Here is a 23,562-nt window from a genome sequence, read left to right on the forward strand (position 1 = left end):
ACACAAAAATATTTACTGAGCCTTGTTCTCAGACATGTATAACATAAAAATCCTATAAAGCCCAATGTACTTATAAACATACTTTTATTTATTAATTATAACTGAAAAAATTTCTTACCTTAGTTTTATGAATCAAACAATAAACAAAGCTGATGAAATTTACTAATAATTCTTTCTTGCTATAAATAGTAGCTGATAAGCTGCAGTAAGTCAAACAGAAATTGTTTAATTGTGCTCCACATACAATTGTGCTGATATTCTCAGCAATCAAAGGGTAAGGAGCTATGCTTTGTTATTCTGAACTCTCACACCATAGATTATAAATGCTAATTCAAGTATCCACGGATAGTCAATAAATACACTGAACCTTCTCTTCTGCTCTCCAATTCTCAAGTTACTCTACATTGCCTTTAATTATAATAAAATTCATTATTTTAAAAAACTAGGTATAAAAATATTACTCAAAGCTAGGTTCTAGCAATCTATAAAAAGTTAGTTTTCAATGAAAGTTTATACTTAACAATTGATAAAAATTTAATTGATGAGAAAATGCCAATGAATACTAAATCTTATAGCATTTTTGTCTTCTCTATAATGCCTAGAATATTATTGCTCATTAAACCCTATACAATCTGTCATATAGCTTTTAATATCTGGCAGAGGGAACATGGCTTTAATGGACCACTATGTGCTGACAATCAACAAACATGCATGCATGTTTCACAGCGTTACTATTATATACCCTCAAAAATTTAATAGCACAGCAACATTTTAAATGAAGATTACTATGGAGGAGAGAAAAGCAAAGAACTACATTAAATATTCCTTTGCCAAGAGCATGAGTGTTTCAATTTTCTGGTCTTTGGTTTGAGGAAGAGATTGAAGTCAGTGTCCCAGGACAGGTCAGGGCCATATGTCCCCTCTCAAGTGAAGGCCTCAGCCTATCATTGGAGCAGCACAGTGACAGTTGAGTCCATCTGCATTGACAGTAATTCAGTTCTTGAAGAGTCCTTAAACATTTCTTAAGGGTAATCTCTCAAGTGTTGGCATACACAAGAACCCAAACCAAGGAATTAAAAACACATACCCCTATAGAAAAATAACATTCAAATACAACTATAAATTCAGGCAAATTCAATACTTTTTTCTTGCAGTTGTTCTTCCACAGTACAGAATGGATCCTGAGCCCTCTCCTCCTGTCCAACCAAAAGCAGTCGGTGCTGTTGGTTGGAGTCAACCGAATGGGGTGACACTCCTATACTAGAGCTTCCTTTGCTGAACATTTATTTATTGTTTGAAATCCTGGCTTTGGGTTCAAATTGTTCCTGCCTGTATTATCTTATTTGAGAAAAACTTGACATGGAAGTTTTGCTTTCCAAATAAAACTTGCCACTGTTCTGATCATCCATTCTGGACTTCTGGTCTCTTAAATACCTTGAGAAATGAAGTAAGAGTTTGGGGGCAGAGGAAGCCGAGAGCCCAGGAACGGCGAGAAAAGGAGGGGCCTAAAGGAAGCGGTGTGGCCACAGAAGGGGCTCCTGCGTCCAGAATGTCAGATGACTTCCTGGTGAGTGAGCTGGCGCCAGCTGCTCGGTGACGACGGCTTTTGCCACGTAATCCAGACTGAGAAAGTTAGCAGCAAGTATCAGGTGGGCATGTTTTCTTAGGCTTTCTTTAGATAATTAGTCTCGTTTTAGGAGATCCAAGATCACTGCTGGGGAATGTGGGGGATCACAGGCTACTGGGCTCAGGTACAATGTTGCAAATACTGTCTTCAACAGACTTTTTTTTTCTCTGTACCACAGGCCGACGCTTTAACCGCTGAGCCAAACTGGCCAGGGCGACAACAGACTTTTTTTAATTCTCAGTTTTTCAGTCACCAAAATGAATGATCAACTCTATAACAAAAAAACTCGTATGATTTGTTTTAAAATTTTAACTAACGCCCTGGTTGGTTTGGCTCAGTGATTAGAGCATCGGCCTGTGGACCAAAAAGTCCCAGTTTCGATTCTGGCCAAGGGTATGTACCTCGGTTGTGGTTCGTCCCTGGCCCTAGTTGGGGTCATGTGAGTGGCAACCAATCCATGTGTCTCTTTCACGCTGATGTTTCTTTCTCTCTCTCTTCCTCTCTCCCTCCCTCCTGCTCTATCTGAAGATAAATGGAAAAAAAATATCCTTGGGTAAGGATTTAAAATAAATAAATAAAAATGATAAAAATAAAAAATTTAACTAATTCCTTCTGATAAAAGTGGGGAGGTGGGGGAGGAGGGAAGAGCATTTTCATTCTATTTTCAGTGACACCATGGCCACCAAAAACACTGAGTCCTCTGCCATGTCCTCTCTCTCTCTACATTTAGCCTGAGTATAACAATGTCTTTATTACACATTCTGAAATCTCTCTGATCTGTGGGAGAAAGACCTAGAATCCCAAGTTTTGTTTTGCTTTTTAAATTAAAGTACATTTATGCTGCTGTGGAACGGACCTTCCTGCAGATGGCTGTCAAACCAAACTGTGACTGTGCTACAGAAAAAAACACAAATTTGTTGCAAAAAGCATCTGTGTGAATAAACTAAAATAATAAAATAAAATCCCCAAGTCCCAGTGAAGTTTTCATCTTTCCGTACAACTACGGGTGTCATCGGAGCAGTGGCCAGGGTCACAGATGAAGAATGAATGAAGCAGCACTGTCCTGGTATCTAGTGTCTCCAATCAGTCTGGTTTCATGTAGACTACTGCAACTGTTCAATTTTCATTCCTACATTCTGATATTTGCACATTTGAAAACATACCCTCTGGTTTGCTCTCCTGCATGTATTCAACATCTGAATTGAAATGAGTTTTCTTGGTCTTGTTAAGTATAACAGACCTCTCTGATTACCACAGGACAACTATTACCACCAAAAGCCAGTTGCCCACTTGATTTTAGGAAATTGACTTACTTAGTGTGTGTGTGTATACACATGTGCACACACACACACAATTTTTTAAATCAAGAGATAACAAAAAGGCACCAAAAGAGGAAGCCTTATTTCTAAGATGGCAGGGTGACAAGCACCTTGCACCTTTTGGATTTGGGTGGAGTGTCACCAAAGCAGGAATAGTAGGTGTCAAGAAATTTCAGGGGAACTAGCTGAGATTTGTCTAGCATCGTACCTGGTTGTTACTTTGGCAGTGTTAGGATAGGGAACCATATAGCGTGGGCAGAGGGGTAGGGGTTAAGGAAGAAAGCTTTGCTGTCAGACAGAGGCTGCCAGTCCTTATGGGACTGGGCTGAGAACAACAAGGTGCAATAAGAGGAATCAAAATACAAAGAAAAGCATTTCTTTTCCCAGGGCCATGCCAAATTCTGCTCCATCCCAATTCCAGGCCTGCCACCATGTCTTCAAGACCCTTCTCAGCTGCTTTCTCAGTGACTCCAAGGTCACAGTCCCCACCTGGCTGATGGCCCTATACAGGACTCTCCCTGCCTGCGGCCTCTGCTTTTCAGTGGGTCTCTGGGTAACAATTCCCCTTCTTTGCACCTGGTGATTCTCCCTATTAAGTCAACAGCCCAGAAAGCCGCCCCAAGTGCTACAGGTAAGCCAGGCCAAATGAGAATAGCCATGTTAACATGTTCTGCGATGGCATGTTGTTGGGGGTGGGGCCAATAGTAATGTGATGAGGCAGCTTAATGCAACTCCCCTCACACCGGGCAGGTGCAGGGGAGAGAGTGGAGGATCAAATAGCAGCTGCATCACAGAGTTCAGGTCTGAATGATCTTTCCACCATGTGATCAGTTCTAGCATGCTTAAACAGTTTCCATTGGCATGCAGAAGGATCAGCGGCTCTTAGTATCTTACCCTCATCCCTTCAAATCGTGATAAGGCTCTTAAGGGTCTCAAAGCTCTTAGGGTCCTAAGGGACTTTATGGCACCTAGTTCCGAGTAGCCCAGGGCATTAGCTATAAGGCTGACTAAAGAGACCTACACGGAAACAGAAGAGAAAAACAAAAACAAAAAAGGAAACAAAAACAAACAAAAAAAAAAAAAAAAAGAAAGAAAACAGAGGTTCCAGAGTGTTAGAACAAAGCCCCTAGCACTGATTGTACAGGTGGGGTCCCCCAGGTAGAGGAAGTGGGTAACACCAGCTGCCTACTTCAACTTGAACTCAAACAACCTGGAAGGAAAGTGGTTGAGAGAGGCAGAAGACAAAACACAAAGGGAAGAAAGAATTGAGAGTGGGCGATGGACATACATACAAGTTGGAAAAGGGAAGAGGCTGAAGGGAGCAGGAGAGAGAATAAGGAAGTTCCACTGGAAGAAGAGGAGCCTGAACAGATGACAAAAACCTTACCCTTGCCCTTTATAGTCTCTGCAGGTCCCAGAAGTTCCCATTAAATTAAGCCAGACAAATTTAATGGTACCTATGGAAAAGAATACAGATGAATACACACTCCACACAAGCTGCCCCTCCTCAGCTCATTCACCAGGGATTTCCAACAGGACAAACTCTCTTACTCCTGGGTGACAAGAAACCATAGGTTTGAGAATTTGATGAGTCACTACATCAACAAAGGACACATTCAATAAGTACCGCAGCTGACTTCACAGTCCCCATGGAGAAAAGAACCAGATGAAAAAATATCTTGATAAAATTTTGACTCTCTGAAAACTCACTTAAGTAATTCTTCTATTTCTCACTTTTAACTGTAACAATCCTTCTATCTTTTAACTACACCCATGACTCCTTCATGGCCATGAGAACTTAGGTGGGTCTGGACAACTGCATCCATATGTTTTCTTATAATCCCCAGAACAGTCCAAAATAATCTGGCCTCAGATCTGTCATTTCCAGGCCAATATTCTATTTTCTCATCATTAAAATAACAGCTGGAAAAATTCTTGGAAGAATTAAAATATTTTTATTTTGTAGATGAGGAAATTGAGACCCATATAAAAGAACCATACACCCAATACACAAGAATGTGCCCAGTATCACATCAGCAGTCCTGAAGCTAGGATTAAGACCCACACTTCTGATTCCCAGGCCAGAGCTCTTTCTTCCATGGACAGATCACCTCCCCCACTAGCAGCTTAGATGCCCATATCCCAGAGAGGATTACAGGTATCTGAACAAGCTAGAGCTGAATATATTGGCATACTCAGGAGAATTCCGCAGGTCTCAAGGTCTAGAGTCATGGTCGAATGCTTTCCTGCTCTTCCAGAGACAAATTCACCTGTTCTACCAGGGCCCTCAGAGCAGTTACCATGATGATTCTTTAACCCTGGATATCAACTACCTACACCTACAGCTGCACCTGACCTGAGACCGGAAAATACCTTCAGTTGACCAAGTCCTAGAATGGTTGGGTTCTGGATTTCTTAGAACAGTCTTTCCCTTATTCTGGGATAGGTTGAGATGTTCCCATCAACCATTCTTAAATTCCCTCTACTAGAAAGTGGTGATTACAGATCTGCTTAGCCTGAATGGATAAAGTGAATTTAGAGGAAGGGGAATAAAAAAACTCACAACTTAGTTTCATTTGATGATTTTCATCTCTATGCTAGAAATTTAATTCTGTATCTCTGAACTGCACAAAACTGTTTTTTGTTGTTGTTGTTGTTTTTTAATGAAGATATTTATGATTGAGCAGAAGGACTGGTTAGGGTAGAAGGTCAATGACCTAGTGAGGGTCAGGGATGAGGAGACTTAAATGTTCCAATTTTATAAAGGGGTGTGAACCTTTATCTATGCATGTATTTATAATCTATCAATATAGACATCTTCTCTGGAACCCTAAGCAGTGTCCAAAACAAATCTGGAACTAAATGCTGCTCTATTAGGCTACTCATGTTCTTTAAATGATACATCGTTCAGAGTTGAATTTCTGCCTAAAACAAGGGCCTCGACAGCCTTATCCAGAACACAGCAGCAACAACCATTCGTCTCCCTTCCATCTACCATCGTCAAGAAGACATGCAGTTATCCTTTGCCCATCATTGCCAAATACAGCCAACTGTTAAACATAATCTAAACTTGCCAGATTCTTAGCAAGACCTTAATAGGTACATCTGAAGATAAGTTGTCCCATCCTAGTCAAATATCTGAGTTCTAACTACCCTTATCAGCTCTGTCTTGTGAAAATGTGCCAGATAAAGACGGCTAAAAACTAAACTTTCAGTGGCTATCAGCCCATACAAAGCAAGAAGACTGCTAACTCTTTTTTTTTTTTTTTTGGCAGGGGGGCAATGAGTATGATTTATCTGACAACAAATAGGCCTAAAGTGGGGCGAAGGTACAGATGCTGATCCAGAGGTTGGCAGATTATCACTGAGAGATAATCTGCACTTGACTGATAAATCTGGCTAAGATCTCCCCAGACAAGGTCAATAAGGATCCTATCTGAGTCATTCCTTAGTAGTTGAGGACTTCCTCACAATCCTCTGAATCTCCACGCTAAACTCTCACTGAAGAAAATGAGAACATTGCTTAAAGTATACTTTAAGGAAAGAACCAAAACTATAAAAGGAGTTGAGAAATTAAAACTCAGATTATCTATGGCTGAAGGCATGAAAAAAAAAGGGGAATACAGTGGGTGACTTTTTCAAAATGATGTGAACATTTCAAATACAGAATATTTCAGCAGTCTGAAATCAGGGTGAGGTGAGTGGTCTTTGAAAGTTTCCATCTCTGGAACCAATATGCTGGCTAACCTCTGGATATGATGGGGCAAATTTCCCTAGGGAAAAGATGACAAAATTCTTTTACAGAACAAGATCCCCAGTAGAGCCAAGGACTTGAGCAAAATAAAATGTTGTCTCTGTTTGGGAACTCACATGTCTTATAAATAAAGAAAGTGAGCCTTATAAATTATCTTGATTATCCCATGATTCTGACAAGTACTCGCAGCGTTAACGGGCAATAAGGAGGAATAAAAATTCATTAGGGAAACAAACATGGTGATGAATAAGAGATTCAGACATCTATCACCGGTGGATGAAATGGGAGGAAGAGAGTCTCTAAGAAATGATGCTAAATTAGGACCTAAAAATTTTACATTGCTGGATGACCCAAAATGCCAAGGGCACTAGACATTTTGCTCCAAAGGACAGCAAAAACTGACCATTCCAGCTGCCTGTCTAAGCCTCATTCTCCATCCACAACTTAAAAATGGCAACCAGTGCAGCACGGTTCAGACAGGAGCGCTCCCTACTCAGCACACTCTGCTTCTGCTATGGTGGTTTGTGTCTCACCTTTTCAGGCCCTTAGAAGTGCCCGTGTCTTCTACACTCGGCATTCCCCCACAACACCTGGCAGCAGACTTTGCATGTTGCGGGTCTCAATAAACATTTGATTTGTGAAGACTGCGTGCACTGTTCTGTCTGAGACAAGTTAATAGAAGGGAGGGTCCTGGGAGAGCCTTGTTCCCAGAATACTTGATTACCACCAGCCTGAATCAGACCAGACTGGCCCTGCAAGCCAGTATAAGCTCCTCAGGGGCTGGAGCATGCCTGCCTCTCCCTTGTGAGTCCCCATGACTCCTGGGACAACTCTACACAGAGAATGGTATTTGTTTACTAACAACTGGTACAAGTATTCTCAGGAGCCACTGTCAGGCCCCATGGCAATGTAAGAATGCAGCAACTCCCAAAAGCCAGGGGATTTATGGATTACTGTTAGTTGGTTACGTACCTGTCTCATACTTTTCACTTCCCTGCCACCTAGTATAAAAAGTGATGAAAATGTTTGCTAAATGAATAGTGATATGCAGAATTGTTAATGTTTTTAGCAGCTTACTTGGGTACCAGAGGGGTATGAGATTCCTGATCAAAACCTTGAATTCTGGGGTTGCTAACCACAGAGAGGAGGAAGAGCGTGGTTCAGGTTAGGGTGGACAGTGGAGGCAGCAAAAGTCAGGGTAGGGCAGATTTGTTCCAAATCACAGCTTTCCTAGGGCTGTTGAGAAGGTGGCAGTGGATGTATTGTCTGAATTCTTGGAAGCAGAAGATGAAGGGCTGTTAGGACTCCCACAGGTGTTCCACCTGACTCGAAGTGGCCCTGTGCTCTAGAAAGAGAGCCGGCCCAGTGTCGCTCTGTTCTCCTGGCCTACTCCAAGCCCACTCCTTAATTCTTAGAGCTCACGTTTCTGTCTGTGGGAGGCAGAGGCCCTTCTATCACAGGGGCTATCAACAGCTGCTGAAGGGAGTGCTGAAACCTCTTGTTAGGAGGGTCTTGGCTGGTATTCTCAGGGGGCCCACCCATCTGGTTCACTTTAAGGGCAAAGGTTGACCTCCTCACCTCATTTAGGCATCTTCCTCAAGGCTTGCTTTTCGAAACGGGGAATACAAATGGGAGCACAGTGGCAGCTCTTGGAAGGAGTCATTAAGTGCAGACACCTTGTTGGGAAAGGAATGAATTCATAGAGCAGAGACCACTGCTGCTGCAGAGTGCTGGGCTCCTGATATCTGAGAAAGAGATTTCCATTCTGCTCTATTCTAGACCCTAGAAGCATTCTATAGGTAGTTTACCATACAGTCAACAAAATCTAGATTCTGCATGTACCAACTCAGCCTCCAAATGCTCTATTTTCTTGGCACTTCTCAGCCCTGAGCAGGAACAGAATTCTCCATAGGCCTTAGTCCTACAATTCCCATTCACCCTTTCTCTCCAATGCTGATTTGGCTGGGGGAAAAAAGTTATAACACAAAATGAGAGACAATCACCATGGTTAGTAAAGCCAACATGGAACAAGGGCTGGTGGGGTGAGAAATAGTTACAGATGCAGCAGCCTCCACCCTGAAAAATAACTCGGGATGTAATAGCCACCAAGCCTTGGAGATGATCTTGGAACCTGAAGGAAAAAAAGGATTTTCTTAAGTTTGATTGTCACAGTGGAAATGGCAGTGTGTGGGAAGAGGGGGCTTTGTTTGGATGTGAGCTCCCCCTCTCCCTGGCTGGTTCAGATCGGCCTAGTGTGAAGACCTGAGTTGGGAGGAAGCGTCCACGGGAACAGGCAGCAGGAGTCTATCTAGATACCCCCCTGCTTGCATCCCGGCAGCACCCACTCGTTCTCTCAGCCCTCTCCTGGCAGCAAGAAGAGGACCCCCTGCGTCTGGGACAAGAGCCTTCCTGTTCCCAGACTAAAAACAAGGGGCGTTGACACCAATGACTCCACTCCCATTCCTGATCTCTGAATTTTCTAAGCCAAACCGCCAGGGTAAAGAGCTGGTTGGTCAGTCCTGGGAGCAAGTGCAGGGACTTCAGAGCCCCCTTCCCAAAGTTAAGATCCGACGGCTCTGAGAGCAGCTCACCCAGACCTCTATCTACCTACATCTCGTCTGACACCCTGGGCCCCAGGCAACTCCAGCCATTAGAGGAAGAAAAACCCCTGATTTTGTTTTCCTGCTAGAAAGGGTGGGAAGTAGAAAGCAAGACACGTACAGCCACGATAAGGAAGTCCAGCCAGCACCAGGCATTGGTGAAGAACTTGACGAAGCCATAGGCTGTCCACTTGAGCAGCATCTCCAGGATGAAGATATAGGTGAAGACTTTGTCAGCGTACTCCAGGATGGTACGAATAGTCTTCCTCTGCTCAATGTAGATGTCCTCGAAGGCCTGCAAGAGAGGCAGCGCTGCCTATAGTGCCTGAAGGTAAACAAGCAGCCCTGGAAGTCCTGCCCTCCTTGGCAGCTCCTTGCGCCTGTGGCAGGCCTATCAACCTCTGGACTCTTCCACTTCACTCCCCTGCTGTACATGGCTTAAGAAAAAAACAGTTTTATTGCCCTGGCTGGTTTGGCTCCGTAGCTAGAGAGTTGGCCTTAGAGAGTAGGCCCACAGACCAAAGGGTCACAGGTTTGATTCTTAGTCAAGGGCACGTACCTGTGTGGGAGGTCTCTCTCTCCCCCACCCTTCCCTTACACTCTATCTAAAAATTAATGAAAAAAATATCCTTGGGTGAGGATTAACAACAACAAAAAAACACCCAGTCTTATTGAGAACACCGTACAATTTAGCTACTTAGTGTACAATTCAATGGCTTTTAGTATATTCACAGTTGTGCATCCATCGCTGCCATTAAAGTTAGAATATTTTCATCACCCCAAAAGGAAAGTCCACATCCTCTAGCTGCCACCCTCTACTCTATCTCCCCTTAGTCCTAAGTGATCATTAATCTACTTTCTACCTCTATAAATCTGCCCATTACGGACACTTTGTATAAATGAAATGATACACTGTGTGGTCCTTTGTGACTGGCTCCTTTAACTTAGCACAATGTTTTCAGGTTCATCTATGTTGCAGCATACATCAGTTCTTCACTTCCTGTGACTGATGAATAATATTCCAATATATGGCTATCCCACAATTTGCTCCTCTTTCTTCAGTTAACGGACATTTGTGTCATTTCTACTTTTTGGTTATTGTGAATAATGCTGCTCTGCACATCTGTGTAAAAGTTTTTATGTGGACATGTTTTCATTTCTCTAGGATATATATACCTAGGAGTGAAATGGCTAGATCATATGGTAACTATAATGTTTGGTTTTTTGAGGAAATGCCCAGTTGTATTCCAAAGTGGTTGTACCATTTATATTCCTGCCAGGAATGTTAAGTGTTCCAATTTCTTCACATCTTTGGCAACACTATATTTTAATGTGACAAAATCTTTTCTCCTTTCAGCCCCTGACATCATAGTTACGGGTGAAGGGTCACAGGGCTGGGAGACACTCAGGTGAAAAGGCCTTAGTACTGCTCTTTCTCTGGAGTTTCTGAATGAGCTAGCCCCCGGTATGGAGGCATGGGCATCTCCATGAGCAGGGTGGTGGGCTGTAGGAGTGAGTGCCACGAGGAGGGTTTCTGAGGTGTGAAAGGAAGTCCCTTGTCACTCAAAGGGAGGTGCCGACTCTGAATTGCTCCAGAAGGACAGAACTGGGCAGCCTGCAGACTCATCTTCCAAAGTGGAGGCACAGGAACATCAGGTGCTCCAGTTTCATCACTGGACAACAGGGGCAGAGGTCATGGGTCCACAATCCTCAGGATCTTCGTACAAATAAATTCCCTCAGTGAAAACAGCAACAGCTTCCATGTCGTTTCCTCAAACTCCATCTGTAGAAATCCATTCTATAACCCAACGCACGTGAGATGCCTCAGACCAATCTTCATGTCCCTGGACACTCTACTCCCCTCCTCTGAGGCCTCATCACAGCCGCATTCTAGTCTTTTCTTGGACATTTAAGCTACACTTTGCGATTTTTAAGTCTCATGCCTACTATTACACAGGGTCTCATGTACTGAGCCAAGTATCCTGTTTTATTCAATTATGATAAATAAAAATTATAAAAGGTGAGTGGTAAACAAAGTTCAGCAAATTTATTTCACTACTGCTTTTTCCGTGGAGATGGGAAAGAGAAGAATCAAAGGATGGGGCATGTTCCCTGTTATGTTGGTTTCTGTTTACTAGATCTGAAGAAGGATGACGGCAATAAAACAACACCTTTCTCCAACCACTGGTCGTAGTCTGACTGTCCCTTTTCTTGAGGGCAGAACCAGGCTGTCTGTCATCCTGGGGCCTCCACAGTGTCTCAGGAAGCGCTGAGTGAATGAATGTCTGTTGATGCAGTGAGTAACTCGGGTGGGCAGGACAGTGCTTCCCTTCACTCAGACCAAGGACACCACGCCACTGTTTTTTTGCCTCCTGCTTTTGTGCTGACACTTTCCTACATACACTTGGTCCTTGGCACCCTCGGGCTCTTCTTTATCACATATTACCGTCCATTTCACCTTTTGCTAGTCTCCTACCTCACGTGTCAGCAAAACTTCTCAAGGCACTGGTGGGATCTTGAACACTGAATTTGGGGTTTCTCCCTTGTGATTTTTCCAGATTAAGCTTTGATACCACACCTACATGAATGTGTCCACTTTCTTTAAAAACATTTCAAAATTTTGCATTTGCCTCCCTTAACTAAAAGAAGGAAACTGTGTAGTGTCTCTAGTCACTGCTGCCCTCAAATCTACTCAACTAGGAAACAGCTCCCTCACGCCAGACCCTGTCCAGGTCTCCTCAGTTACAATCCAGCTAAAAGTGAAAGCAAATGCCAAGAAAGAGTCCTAGTTGGGGAGGAGCCCGTGTGTTCAGTGCCCTGTAGGTCTCACTGACTAATAAGCGCCTACAACCACATGGATATAAATAATCCACGTACTGAGATCTAACTCTCTACATAGCTGCTAATGGCACGGGTCCTCCAGCCCCAGCAGGGTGTGAGGGCAGAGTGGCTGGAGGGACACCACCTCCTCCATACCTTGGGCAACTGAGAAGTAAAGAGCAAGAGATTTGGGGTATTAGATGAAAAAGGAAAGTTCATTTTAGGAAGTTGCTTAGATTAGGGCAAACCAAGCAGTGAAGACACTTGGTAATTTGTATTCTCATCCTGATGAAAAGGAGGTTTTAGGGTTGAGAGTGATTATGCTGAGTCTACAGATCAGGATGTGGATAAGTCTGGATTCTAATCCCAAAGGCTCAAAGCACTTCAACAGACCACTGTCCTTGGGTCCATAGCCAAACTGTATTCTCAGAGAAATTGTTCTTGGGCCCCACACAGTCTTTTCCACTAGTTCCTATAAACCCTCCCTCAGACCATGTCTCATCATAGTCTCCCCTGGACCTCACCAGGGCGCCACTGCTGAGCAGAATCATGAAGATGATGAAGGTCTCAAACCAATTGTGCTCCACAATGAGGAAGCAGGTTTTCCGCAGGATCCACCAAGACTTGCCTAGCCCTTCTTCAATGTTGACATTGCAGCACTTGAATCGCCGGACACAACCTGGCACCAGCAGGAGAGGCAGGTCAGACCATGAACATGCCCCACCCAGTTCTGCCCTCTCCTCCATCTCCCAGGCCCCACACAGCTGGGAGTGCAGTGCATGAATCAGATTGTCTGATTAAGAAATCAAGAGGGTCGCAGGGCTGAAGCCATGCTGCAAGGCTACCAGGGCCTTCTGGAGTTGGGAAGATGGCCTATAAAGAGGAAGTGAGGGAGGAGAAAAGGGTAGTCAGGAGGCAGAGAAGCCATGAAAGAAAAGGCCTTTCTAATGGAAGTTTTTGGACTGATGCCAGGGGAAAGTAGGCAAAGAAAAGTTAGAGCCCTGACTGGTGTGGCTCAGTTGACTGAGCATCATCCCATGCACCCAGAGGTTGCAGGTTCAATTCCTGGTCAGGGCACATGCCAGTGTTACGGGCTCAATCTCCAGTAGGGGGGCGTGCAGGAGGCAGCCAATTGATATTTTTCTCAATGATGTTTCTATCTCTCTCTCTCCCCCCCTCCCTCTCTTTCTAAAATCGATACAAACAAGAAAAAGCAAAAGAAAAGTTAGAGAATAGTTTAAACAGGGAAAACAGTATCAACTGCCCTCAAAATGATGAGGCGGGGAACAAAGTTTTTAAAGATAGCCACTGAGCCCCTGCCCTCCCATCCAACCACTATCCCTAGCGACACTGTCTGTAAGCAGTGCAAGTGCCTCATGCCCCTCCCCTCTCCTTGCCCCTCTCACCTTCTGTGAAGCAAGCGTCTGGATCCAAGTATTCCTCAGGCTGTTCCACAGGGACTTCTTCTACTTCTGGTTTGATATCGATAGTACTTCCTTCAGAGGAGCTGGTATCATCCAGTTTCTACATATGCAAGGAAAAAGGAACTCAAGATCAAGAGACTTGGCAGCAACATGTCCACTCTACACTGACTACTCTACCGCTGGCATGGATGATGTACTAGCTATAGCTCTTCTCCTCAATTGTTACTATAAACTCTTCATCACCCAACTCATGATGGGCAAACAATCATCACAGGGCCTTCAAAACCTCTTTCCGGATGGGATATAACATTAAAACCTACTCACAGATGACAGTTATCCACCCTAAACAAATGTGGCTATAGGCTGGTCTTAGGGATTCAGCTCAAACAGATTAATGGCCAGTAAGAACTTGAGGGTTTACTCCAACCTCTGCCCTAGATGACCTAGAATCAATGGAGATAGATCCAGGAATACCTCCGGAATCTAGGTCATCTAGGGAAGGCCCTGAATGACAACAGTGGGGTGAGATGGCTATTCCATAACTCTTTACAGAGCCCAGAGCCGAACCAATCTCTGGAGCTGACAGGGCCCTGTTTGTTCTCACACAGGATCAAGGCTGGTTTCTAGGCTGGGACCTTACATCTTTGCTGCCTTCAGGATCTGATTCGCTGCTAACGTCCTCTGTGTTGACATTCTCAAAATCGGACTCGCCTACAGCAATGGGCACCCGCACGGTTAAGTTGGGATTGTTGATGAAGGACATGTGGTCCTCATCAATGATGTACTTCTCCACGCTGCTGCCAATGCCACTGGTGGTGCCATTGCCATTCTTCTGGAAGTCACCATTCCGGTGGATATCTGCACCAGTGTGGTTAGCGATGCAGTTGGCCTTCTTTTCATACATCTCGTCCAGAGGTTTCACTTCATCGGCCTCACGCTGCTTGAAGTGGGCCTGCATGAAGGCATGCACCTTCACTTTGGTCCACGCCACACCCTTCTTGATACGGATTACTGAGATCTGTAGGTTGTTCATTTCCCCATCATCATCTGTGGCTGCCAGATTGTCTGCACTGAAGGAGCTCAGAAGCAAGGCCAGAAACAGGTTCAGCACCTGTACCAGAAGCATTAGAAGAAAGGAGAGTGAATGTAGAATAGCATTAAGTAAGTCATCCATTAAACCAGGAAACTGGAAGCCCACAGACTTATGTACAAACTCAAGAATTTCTATTGTGTTTTGTTTGGCCCACATGGTGTTTTAAATGTTCATTTATTACGTGAGCATTTTATTTGATTTTTGGTTGTAATACTAAGAGTTTAGCACCTTTTTTCTTGGTTCTTTTATAGTTTCACATATACAAAAATTCCAAAATACGTTACCTTTTTATAATTAGAAAAAGCAAAGGCTGTATCCATTTTGAAAGAAAATCCCCCCCAAAATAAAAACAAAGAGGTGGATATGGATTACTGGGTAACATCAGAGTGCAGAGATGCTGAGCGTTCACGAGCAGAGATGCCTCAGAGGACCCTTCCTGGAAAGAAATTAGGCTTAGAGAGCCACACTTTCACACAGAAAATCAAGGAGGTAGAACTGAAATACATTTCATGTCATCTTATTTTAAAACTTAATTTTCCTAACATTTATCAAAAGAAAATAGATTTAGCAAGACAGTAATGGTTACTTTTGTGTTCTGTTGTATATCTAAGTGGCAAGCCATCAGATACAAGCTTTCTCTCTCGTTCTTTTTGTTTTAATTTCCTCTTTTACCACATTGAATATTAAGATTAATTTATTTTTACTAAGACTTATTTTTGAAAAGTGGAAGAGGTGTTCAGGTCTTGATTTATACTTGGCCTTTACTTTGCCACACTTCTGAACAAGAGTAAGGCATACATTTTAGGTGGGGAAATGGTATGTACAGAGTGGGAGGATAGAAACAATGAACTATGTGTATTTGGATTACCTGGGTCATCTGTAGAATTCAAAAGGAGTATGTTAGTAAAATGGGGGTGAACTGGAGAGGGCTTTGAAGACCAAGCTGAGGGATTTGAATTTGAATTGGATCCGCTAATGGTTCTTGAGTAAAGGAGTCACAGATGATTACACAGATTTGAGAAAGCCCTTCCTTAGGAACTAGCACTGAGGAAGCTGTTATTTGCATGAGTTGGTAAGGGTCTGGATGAGGCCATAGCAATCTCAAATCTTAGAATGCACAGGAATCTCCTGTGGTGGGAGACTTTTTAAAAATACATAGTTTCTTGGCCTCCCCTGAGAGATTCTGACTCAGTAGATCTGGTAGGGCCTGGGACTTGACCTTTTTTAATGAGTGAAACTTAGGTGATTATGATGTCAATGGTCTTCTAGGAATACTGAATGGGTTATAGAAATGAAAAGAAAGGGGCAGATCTTAGAAATACTATGAAGACAGATGTATATAGAAAAAAACTACAAGGAAAGATGCATGAAAGACATCAAATATTTACCAGGAGCGGAGAGAAAAGAGTCAGAAGAGTCTTATAGTTACAGATTCTTAGAGACTAGATCAGCAGAAGAACTGAGCAAAGGGGAACCTGAAAAGGTGTCATCAGAAGAAGAAATAATAGGTGACTTTGTCATGTGCTCAAGTATCTGTAGACAGTCATAGCAAGCTGTCCTTGAGGCAAATGAGAAGAGGAGACTAGAGAAAGTGGGGTGAGTCAGGGCTGGTAAATGCTGATCCTACTACGTACTAGTAGGCAACAGCTGTGTTCACTGAAGGAGTGGAAAAACTAGAGGCATTAGGACTGAGGGAAAGGTGGTTGGGAATGGAGAAAGGGAGTTAAAACAAAAAAAATTACAGTGTTCATTTTTATAGGTCAAATAAAAGAAGAGGGTGGCCATAGCTGGTTCAGAGGCTGGGAAGAAGGAACCCTCTACTAGAATGTTTCTTTATTGCAGGAAAGGGAAAAGAACTAATATGGATGAACTTATAAGGGACGACCTGAGTGTGCTTTCTTCCAGTCCTTGCTCCACACGTGCAAGTGGGATTTGGCCTGATCTGAAAGATGGGTACTTCCCACGCACTTCAGTGCGCATGTCAATCATCTAGGGATCTTGTTAAAAATGCAGATTCTGATTCAGTAGTTCTGGGGTGGGGCCAGAGATTCTGCATTTCTCACATGATCTCGTTGCTAGTCCTCAGGTCACGCTGAGAAACAAGGTGTTAAAATCTGTTGGTGAATGTTCTTTAAAAAAATTTTTTTTTTCGCCCTGGCCGGTTTGGTTCAGTGGTTAGAGCGTCGGCCTGCGGTCCGGAGAGACCCGGGTTTGGTTCCCGCTAAGGGTGCGTACCTCGGTTGCGGTTTGTCCCCGGCCCTGGTCGGTTGTGCGGGTGGCAGCCACTCGATGTGTTCCTTTCACATCGATGTTTCTCTCTCTCTCTCTGTTCCTCTCTCTCCCTCCCACTCTACCTGAACAAAAAAATGGAAAAATGTCCTCGGGTGAGGATAAAAAAAAAAAAAAAAAAAAAATTTTTTTTTCTTTATTGATTTTAGAGAGAGAGGAATGAAGTAGGGAGAGATAGAAACATCAATGAGAGGGAGCATCGATTGGCCCCCCTCCTGTATGCCCTCACTGGGGATTGGGCCCGTAACTTGGGCTTGTGCCGTGATGAGGAATAGAGCTGGTGACCTCTTGGTGCATGGGTTGACGCTCAACCACTGAGCCCCACCAGCCAGGCTTTATTTATTAAAAAAAATTTTTTTTTTCTGTTGGTGAATGTTCTATATACAAAGGCAGACAAAAGTAAAGCAAGAAAGAGATTTATCATTTATACAAATTAAATAAGACCCTAAGATGGTTTAGGTCAGTGGTTCTCAATGGAGGGCAATTTTGCCAACTAGGAAACAGTTGGCAATGTCTGGAAACATTTTTGGTTGTCACAACACGGGGTGGGGGTCATTATTGGCGAGTGAAGGATAGAGGCCAGGAATGCTGCTAAATATCCTACAATGCATAGGACAGTCCCACAACAAAGAATTACCTAGCCAAAAATGTCAATAGTGTTAAAGTTGAGAAATTCTCGTTTAGAAGAAGGAAACTTTAGTAATAGAAAGTGTATAGAGTTTGATGTCTAGGATCTAATACAAGCCCTGCCATTTATTACTTACATGGCTTTAAGAAAAGCCACTTTTTTGAGTTTGTTTCCATAACTATGAAAAAGTTTTGGCAGCCCGGCTGGTGTGGCTCAGTGGTTGAGCATCAAACCCATGCACCAAGAGGTCACCGGTCCAATTCCTGGTCAGGGCACATGCCCAGGCTGTGGGCCAATCTCCAGTGGGGAACATGCAAGAGGGGGCCAATCGATGTTCTCTCTCATGGATGTTTCTCTCTCTCCCTTTCCCTTCCTCTCGCTCTAAAATCAATAAAAAAATAAAAAAAGTTTTGGCAGGTTGTGGGGCTTATGACTCAGTAGGCCTCTGCAAATAGTCTCCTTTCCTTCATTGTACCTGAGGGTTCCTGGGCCAAGAGAGAATAAAAACGAACACAGACAGTAGAAGGACTAAGCAGATTTGGCTTCTAGGCCAAGGGTAAGATGTTCAGGGCAAAGAACAAAAAGATGTACAAGTTAGTACTAACCACCAAGTTGCCAATGACCATGACCATCATGAAGACGATGAGGCACATGGCCTGGCCTGCCACCTCCATGCAGTCCCACATGGTCTCGATCCACTCCCCGCACAACACTCGGAAGACAATGAGGAAGGAATGAAAAAAGTCATGCATGTGCCAGCGAGGGAGTTCACAGTCCTGGTTGATCTTGCAGACACACTCTTTGTAGCTCTTTCCAAAGAGTTGCATTCCCACCACAGCAAAGATGAAGACAATAATGGCCAGCACCAGGGTCAGGTTGCCCAGGGCACCCACTGAATTTCCAATAATCTTAATCAGCATGTTCAGGGTAGGCCAGGATTTGGCCAATTTGAAGACTCGGAGCTAAGGGGAAAAAAACAAATAAACAAAACCAAATGATACTCCATCCATTTTCTTACCACATGGCTAAAATAGAAGCATACAGAATTAATAAGGTCAACTTAAATTTATTGAGCACCCTTGGAAAATTCTTAGAACTTTCTAACAGTCTTACACTAAAATGAGAGAAACTGAGGCACAAATAAGGGAAAACTGATTAATTTCACGGTAAGTGAGAGACTTAGAACTCGAAATAACCAATACTAGCTTTAGTCCCCTGTATTAGTCTGGGTCAATCTACTTTTTAAAAAAGCCATACACGAACATATTTTTTCCTGTTCATTTTCCCTCAACTTCTCAAGGGACATATGAAGGAAAATGTGATTTGTGGGGAACCAAAAGTTCAGTACGGTAAGGACAGTGACAATGAATCATCTGTCTCCTTAAAAAAGTGTTGAAAACTTCTAAATAATAATGCAAAAATACACTGTGTTTTGCATACTCACAACCGCCCCACCCTGTATTGATAATAATTCAGAGGACAGAACTTCTAGTATCTGTCAATCATGAAATTTCTATATTCTATATTCATTCATATGAACAGATTATAAGGTCTTGGCTAACAGTCTGAGAATGCATAAAGCCTAGAAATGGAATGATAATGAGAATATCATTAGATGTCATAAGTTAACGACTAACAGATAATGTAATAGGAGTTCTGGTAGAAGCAACAGCATTGATTTGAATATTTTTCTTCTTATTGAAAACTTTAGTCTTCTCTGAGAGTTCAAGATTTGCCAGGTGTTGTTCTGTGTGTATATCTGGGTCACTCATATTTTTTCCTTTTGATTGGCTTTTAAATTATTAAGAATATTAGTGCCAAGGCTTCTATCTCTTAATTCTTCTTCTCATTTTCTAAATAAGAGCTGTTCTCAAAAAAGTCTACTGTGGGTTGGATCCTAACCAAAGACTAGTAAGCAGGGGTTCCAGAAACTTGGCAGATGTTAAATTTGTGACTTGGACTGAATGAGGTCTCTGTTTTACAAATATTTTTACTGTATTCCAATTCTCTTACTTAGATACACTGAATATCCTGATGAAAAAACCCCTGAAATTCTTTAAGTTGCAAGTGCATAGGTATCTTCCCAACAGGGAGAGAAAAACCTAAACTAGTTCTGATGCTCTGTCTGAATGAAATACATTCAGCTTCTCAAGGGACATAATTAGCACATCACTTAGGCTTATGCTTCTGGGAAGCTAGTTTGAAGATACTGTTAACTATTCTTTCAGAATCATTTTAGTTATTACACATTAACTTCCTCAAATACATTAATTTTAAAAATCCTTCTTAGCTAATGATATGGAAAACAAAGTCAATGTTCAACAGCTACTTTCAATATAATATTCTTAAAATATTATTTTATTTTCATTTTCTGGAAGAAATCACCAAAATAGAAGAAATGAGGAGAGCCATCTTTGAATAAGAAGGAATTTTTGCCATTTGAAGGAGATGTTTGGATAAAGAAATAGGTTCACAGGCAAATCCGAATTAGACTTCTGAATAGTCCTTGGAAGTCATCCTTCATTTTCCAGATTAATCTTTATTTCATGAGGAACTTCCTAAAATTGATGTCTGTTTGTTGATTGATTTTAAAAACTAACTTCTATATTAGGTGTTTAGCAGGAAAGTTTTCAAGATTTTAGTAGCTAAGCCAATAAACAGCCAATTGGAATTGGGAGTAGAATATAGCTAAGGATTTTTAAAAATCATATTAATGTATGCAAAACTCTTTCTAGTAGCTGCAAGTTAGGAAATGTAAAAAGAAATTGGAGAAATATGGAATACCAATCGGAAAGATCGCAGCACCGAAAGCCCCTCCACATCTGCTAGACTCAGTTCCATTAAACTGAGGGAGACAATAAATCCGTCAAAAATGTTCCAACCTTCTTGGAAATAATAGTAGGGATCCATGGCTATGAGCTTCAGGAACATTTCCGCTGTGAAAATCCCAGTGAAAACCTGAAGGGGAGAATGCAGGGGTTAAAAAAAAAAAAAGAAATAATAGAAGAATGCCTTTATCATCATCTTTGAATGTCCAAGAAACCTCAAGAGCCAGCCTTGGTTAAATTCTATATCTGAGGACATCAATACCTGGATGTCCCATGACTGCTCCACATAACGCAGGAAAGTCTTACTTTTCTCTCTCTTTTTAAAAATATATTTTTATTTATTTATTTTTAGAGAGAGGAAGAGTGAATGAGATAGATAAATATATATATATATAGAGAGAAAGATAGATAGATAGATAGATAGATAGAGACATCGATTTTGTTGTTCCACTTATTTATGCATTCACTTGTTGCTTCTTGTATGTGCCCTAACTGAGGATTGAACCCATAACCTTGGTGTATCGGGATGATGCTCTAACCAACTGAGCTGCCCAGCCAGGGCCTTATTTTCCTCTTGAATGAAGTACTCAGCCCCAATGTTTCCATCTTTGTTGCTAGAACCACCCAAATCACATTGTTTGAGTGTGGTTGAAAAATTATTCTAAGCAATGGGAATACCACACAGGTGACTCCTCCTAAGAGGTCAGCAGTAATTTGAGTATGTATGCTTGGGATATTTGCCTAAAAAAAAAAAAAAAAAAAAAATCGCTCAATGTATTATAATTATATTAGAAAAATATGGCATTAATTCTGATTTGATATTATGTGTCTTATCAAACTTAAACATATGCTACAGGGTTTACTATATTTTAAATAGCAAAGCAATATAAGATTCCTAAAAGTGTAAAAAATATAGAAAAAAACATCCATAGTACCACCTTGCACACAGCTATTATTTTTATATATTCTCGTTCTGCTTTTTTCAAATGTGTATACATTTTGACAAAGTTGTAAAGTCATAGAACACATAGTATCTTGGGTCTTATCTTTCACTTGTCATAACTTAATTCATGTTGCTACACAGTCTTCCCAATTCTCACTTTTACTGCTGTATAAAATTCCACTGGGTGACATATCGTCAAAGAAATTTCTTACTGTTGGAGACTGTGGTGCTTCCTTTTGATGATTTCAATATGATCATCAATGAAGTAACAGTTAATGTAGATCTGAAACTTATAGAGTACAAGAATGTCTTCTTCGCTCCGTTACCTGTCTCCTACTCTTCTGCCTGACAAAGCGCCTTGTATTTCCTAATGCCTTCTGTATCCCACTGGCTTAGTCATATAACATGCAGTACGAAAGTAAAATGCCATGAACAAGCCAATTCCCTCATTCTAAGCAACCATATAATGTCAGACTCTTGCTGAATATTATGTTTTTAGAAGAGAGGACTTTATATGCAATAGATTTAAAACTCATAATAAATTAGTACTTGTAACCACCTGGTTACCAAATTTACACATGAAGGAGTTTAAGAAAAACTTTGAAGATATGGTCTGAGGAGAGAATTAAAAATAGTGAAAAGGCCCAGCTGGTGTGGTTCAGTGGATTGAGTGTTGTCCCATGGACTGAGAGGTCTGGGTTTGATTCCCAGTCTGGGCACATTCCTGCGTTGTGGGCTTGATCCCCAGTAGAAGGCATGTAGGAGGCAGCCGGTTGATGTTTCTCTCTCTCTTTCCCTTCCTCTCTTTCTAAAAAAATCAATAAAAACATATTTAAAAAACAGTAAAAAGTACTTAGATTACAGATATTGTTTGGAAATATACTGAACTGATGTATAGAAATAACAAAACAGAATGACTTGAAGGATAAACATCAAAATGAATAAGTGGGCTGCCAGTTTGTGGTGTCCATATACTTTTCTGTGGTTGCCCCTTTTTCTAAGTTGAAGATGCAGTATTCTAAAATGGAAAGAAAATATTCCCTGAAGAAACCCAGTTAAGTAAAATAAAAGTTCATAGGGCAATCTAAGTATCTACAGATAAAACATACCACTGATTGAGGTCAGGGAAAGTAATGGCAGCTAATCAATTCCTGACATACATTTTACCCACAGTGTAAACCCATCTACATAGTCATGTTAGCCTGCTTAATGCACACTAAGTACAGGCTGAATTTGCTCAATAATAAGCATTGGTTGATTGACTAATGGAATATCTATACTGTGGGAACTTGATTCCTAAGAGAAAATCAACCATGGCGCAGTTATATGATGCTGCCTCTCAGTGGGATAAAAGGCCACCAGGCGCCCAGTAGAAATGCCTATGACACGTCAGCAACCATGGTGTTTTAACACATAGTGTGCTGCCATCATTTGGGATTTGGGTGAAAATAAATTTGTAACTATTGGTTGTATGAAGAAATTACCTTTTTTTTTAAACAGAAAAGAGTAGATTTATGGTTATGCCTATTATGCCATTCTTATTTGCACTGAGATCTGCTTCTTGAAGAGGATAAAAAAAAATTACAAGCAATGTATCAACAACTCTACATAAATGTCACTCTTGAGAATGTCATCAGATATTCATCTAGGAATGTATGCTCTAATGCAGAGTTCTTGAGGTATAACTGACGATCCCTGGATGGAGCGTCAGCCCGTGGACCAAAGGGTTGCAAGTTCAATTCTGGCCAAGGGCATGTACCTCGATTGCAGTTCGATCTTGGCCCTGGTTGGGGACATGTGGGAGGCAGCCAATTGATGTGTCTCTTTTGAATCGATGTTTCTTTGTCTTTCTCTCTTTCCCTCCCTCCCTCCCTCCCACTCGATCTGAAATTGATGGAAAAATATCTTCAGGTGAGGATTAAAAATAATAAACAAACAAACAAATAAATAAGATTTTTTTTATCCTTACTCAAGGACATTTTTCCATTTTTTGTTCAGATAGAGCGGGAGGGAGAGAGAGGAAGAGAGAGAGAGAAACATCGAGGTGAAAGAGACACATTGAGTGGCTACCTCCCATACGACCCCAACCAGGGTCAAGACAAACTGCAACCGAGGTACGTGCCCTTGGTACGTGCCCAAACCCGGGTCTCTGGACCGCAGGCCAACGCTCTAATCTCTGAGCAAAACCGGCCAGGGCTTCTTGGTTTTAATTTCAAATATGGTAAATAGCAATAGGT

The 23,562-nt window shown here is 42.0% G+C and overlaps 1 protein-coding gene across 5 annotated transcripts in view; it reads right to left on the reverse strand.

Moving 5' to 3' along the window:
- Positions 1–23,562, reverse strand: part of SCN8A (sodium voltage-gated channel alpha subunit 8) — a 184,698-nt gene that overhangs the window by 19,933 nt on the left and 141,203 nt on the right. For 3 of the 5 annotated variants that reach the window (XM_036252942.1, XM_036252943.1, XM_036252941.1), the window contains exons 15-21: positions 20,339–20,512; positions 18,160–18,516; positions 14,185–14,655; positions 13,527–13,644; positions 12,645–12,799; positions 9,422–9,595; positions 3,841–3,963 (exon numbers count right to left, since the gene is read on the reverse strand). In XM_036252942.1, the coding sequence (XP_036108835.1) occupies positions 3,841–3,963; positions 9,422–9,595; positions 12,645–12,799; positions 13,527–13,644; positions 14,185–14,655; positions 18,160–18,516; positions 20,339–20,512 (1,572 nt within the window). The remainder of the gene's footprint in view (positions 1–3,840; positions 3,964–9,421; positions 9,596–12,644; positions 12,800–13,526; positions 13,645–14,184; positions 14,656–18,159; positions 18,517–20,338; positions 20,513–23,562) is intronic. The other 2 variants (XM_036252944.1, XM_036252945.1) reach the window with 1 other exon arrangement.

Source organism: Molossus molossus, unplaced genomic scaffold (assembly GCF_014108415.1).
Source record: "Molossus molossus isolate mMolMol1 unplaced genomic scaffold, mMolMol1.p scaffold_m16_p_10, whole genome shotgun sequence".
In the NCBI taxonomy this organism is placed as follows: Eukaryota; Metazoa; Chordata; class Mammalia; order Chiroptera; family Molossidae; genus Molossus; species Molossus molossus.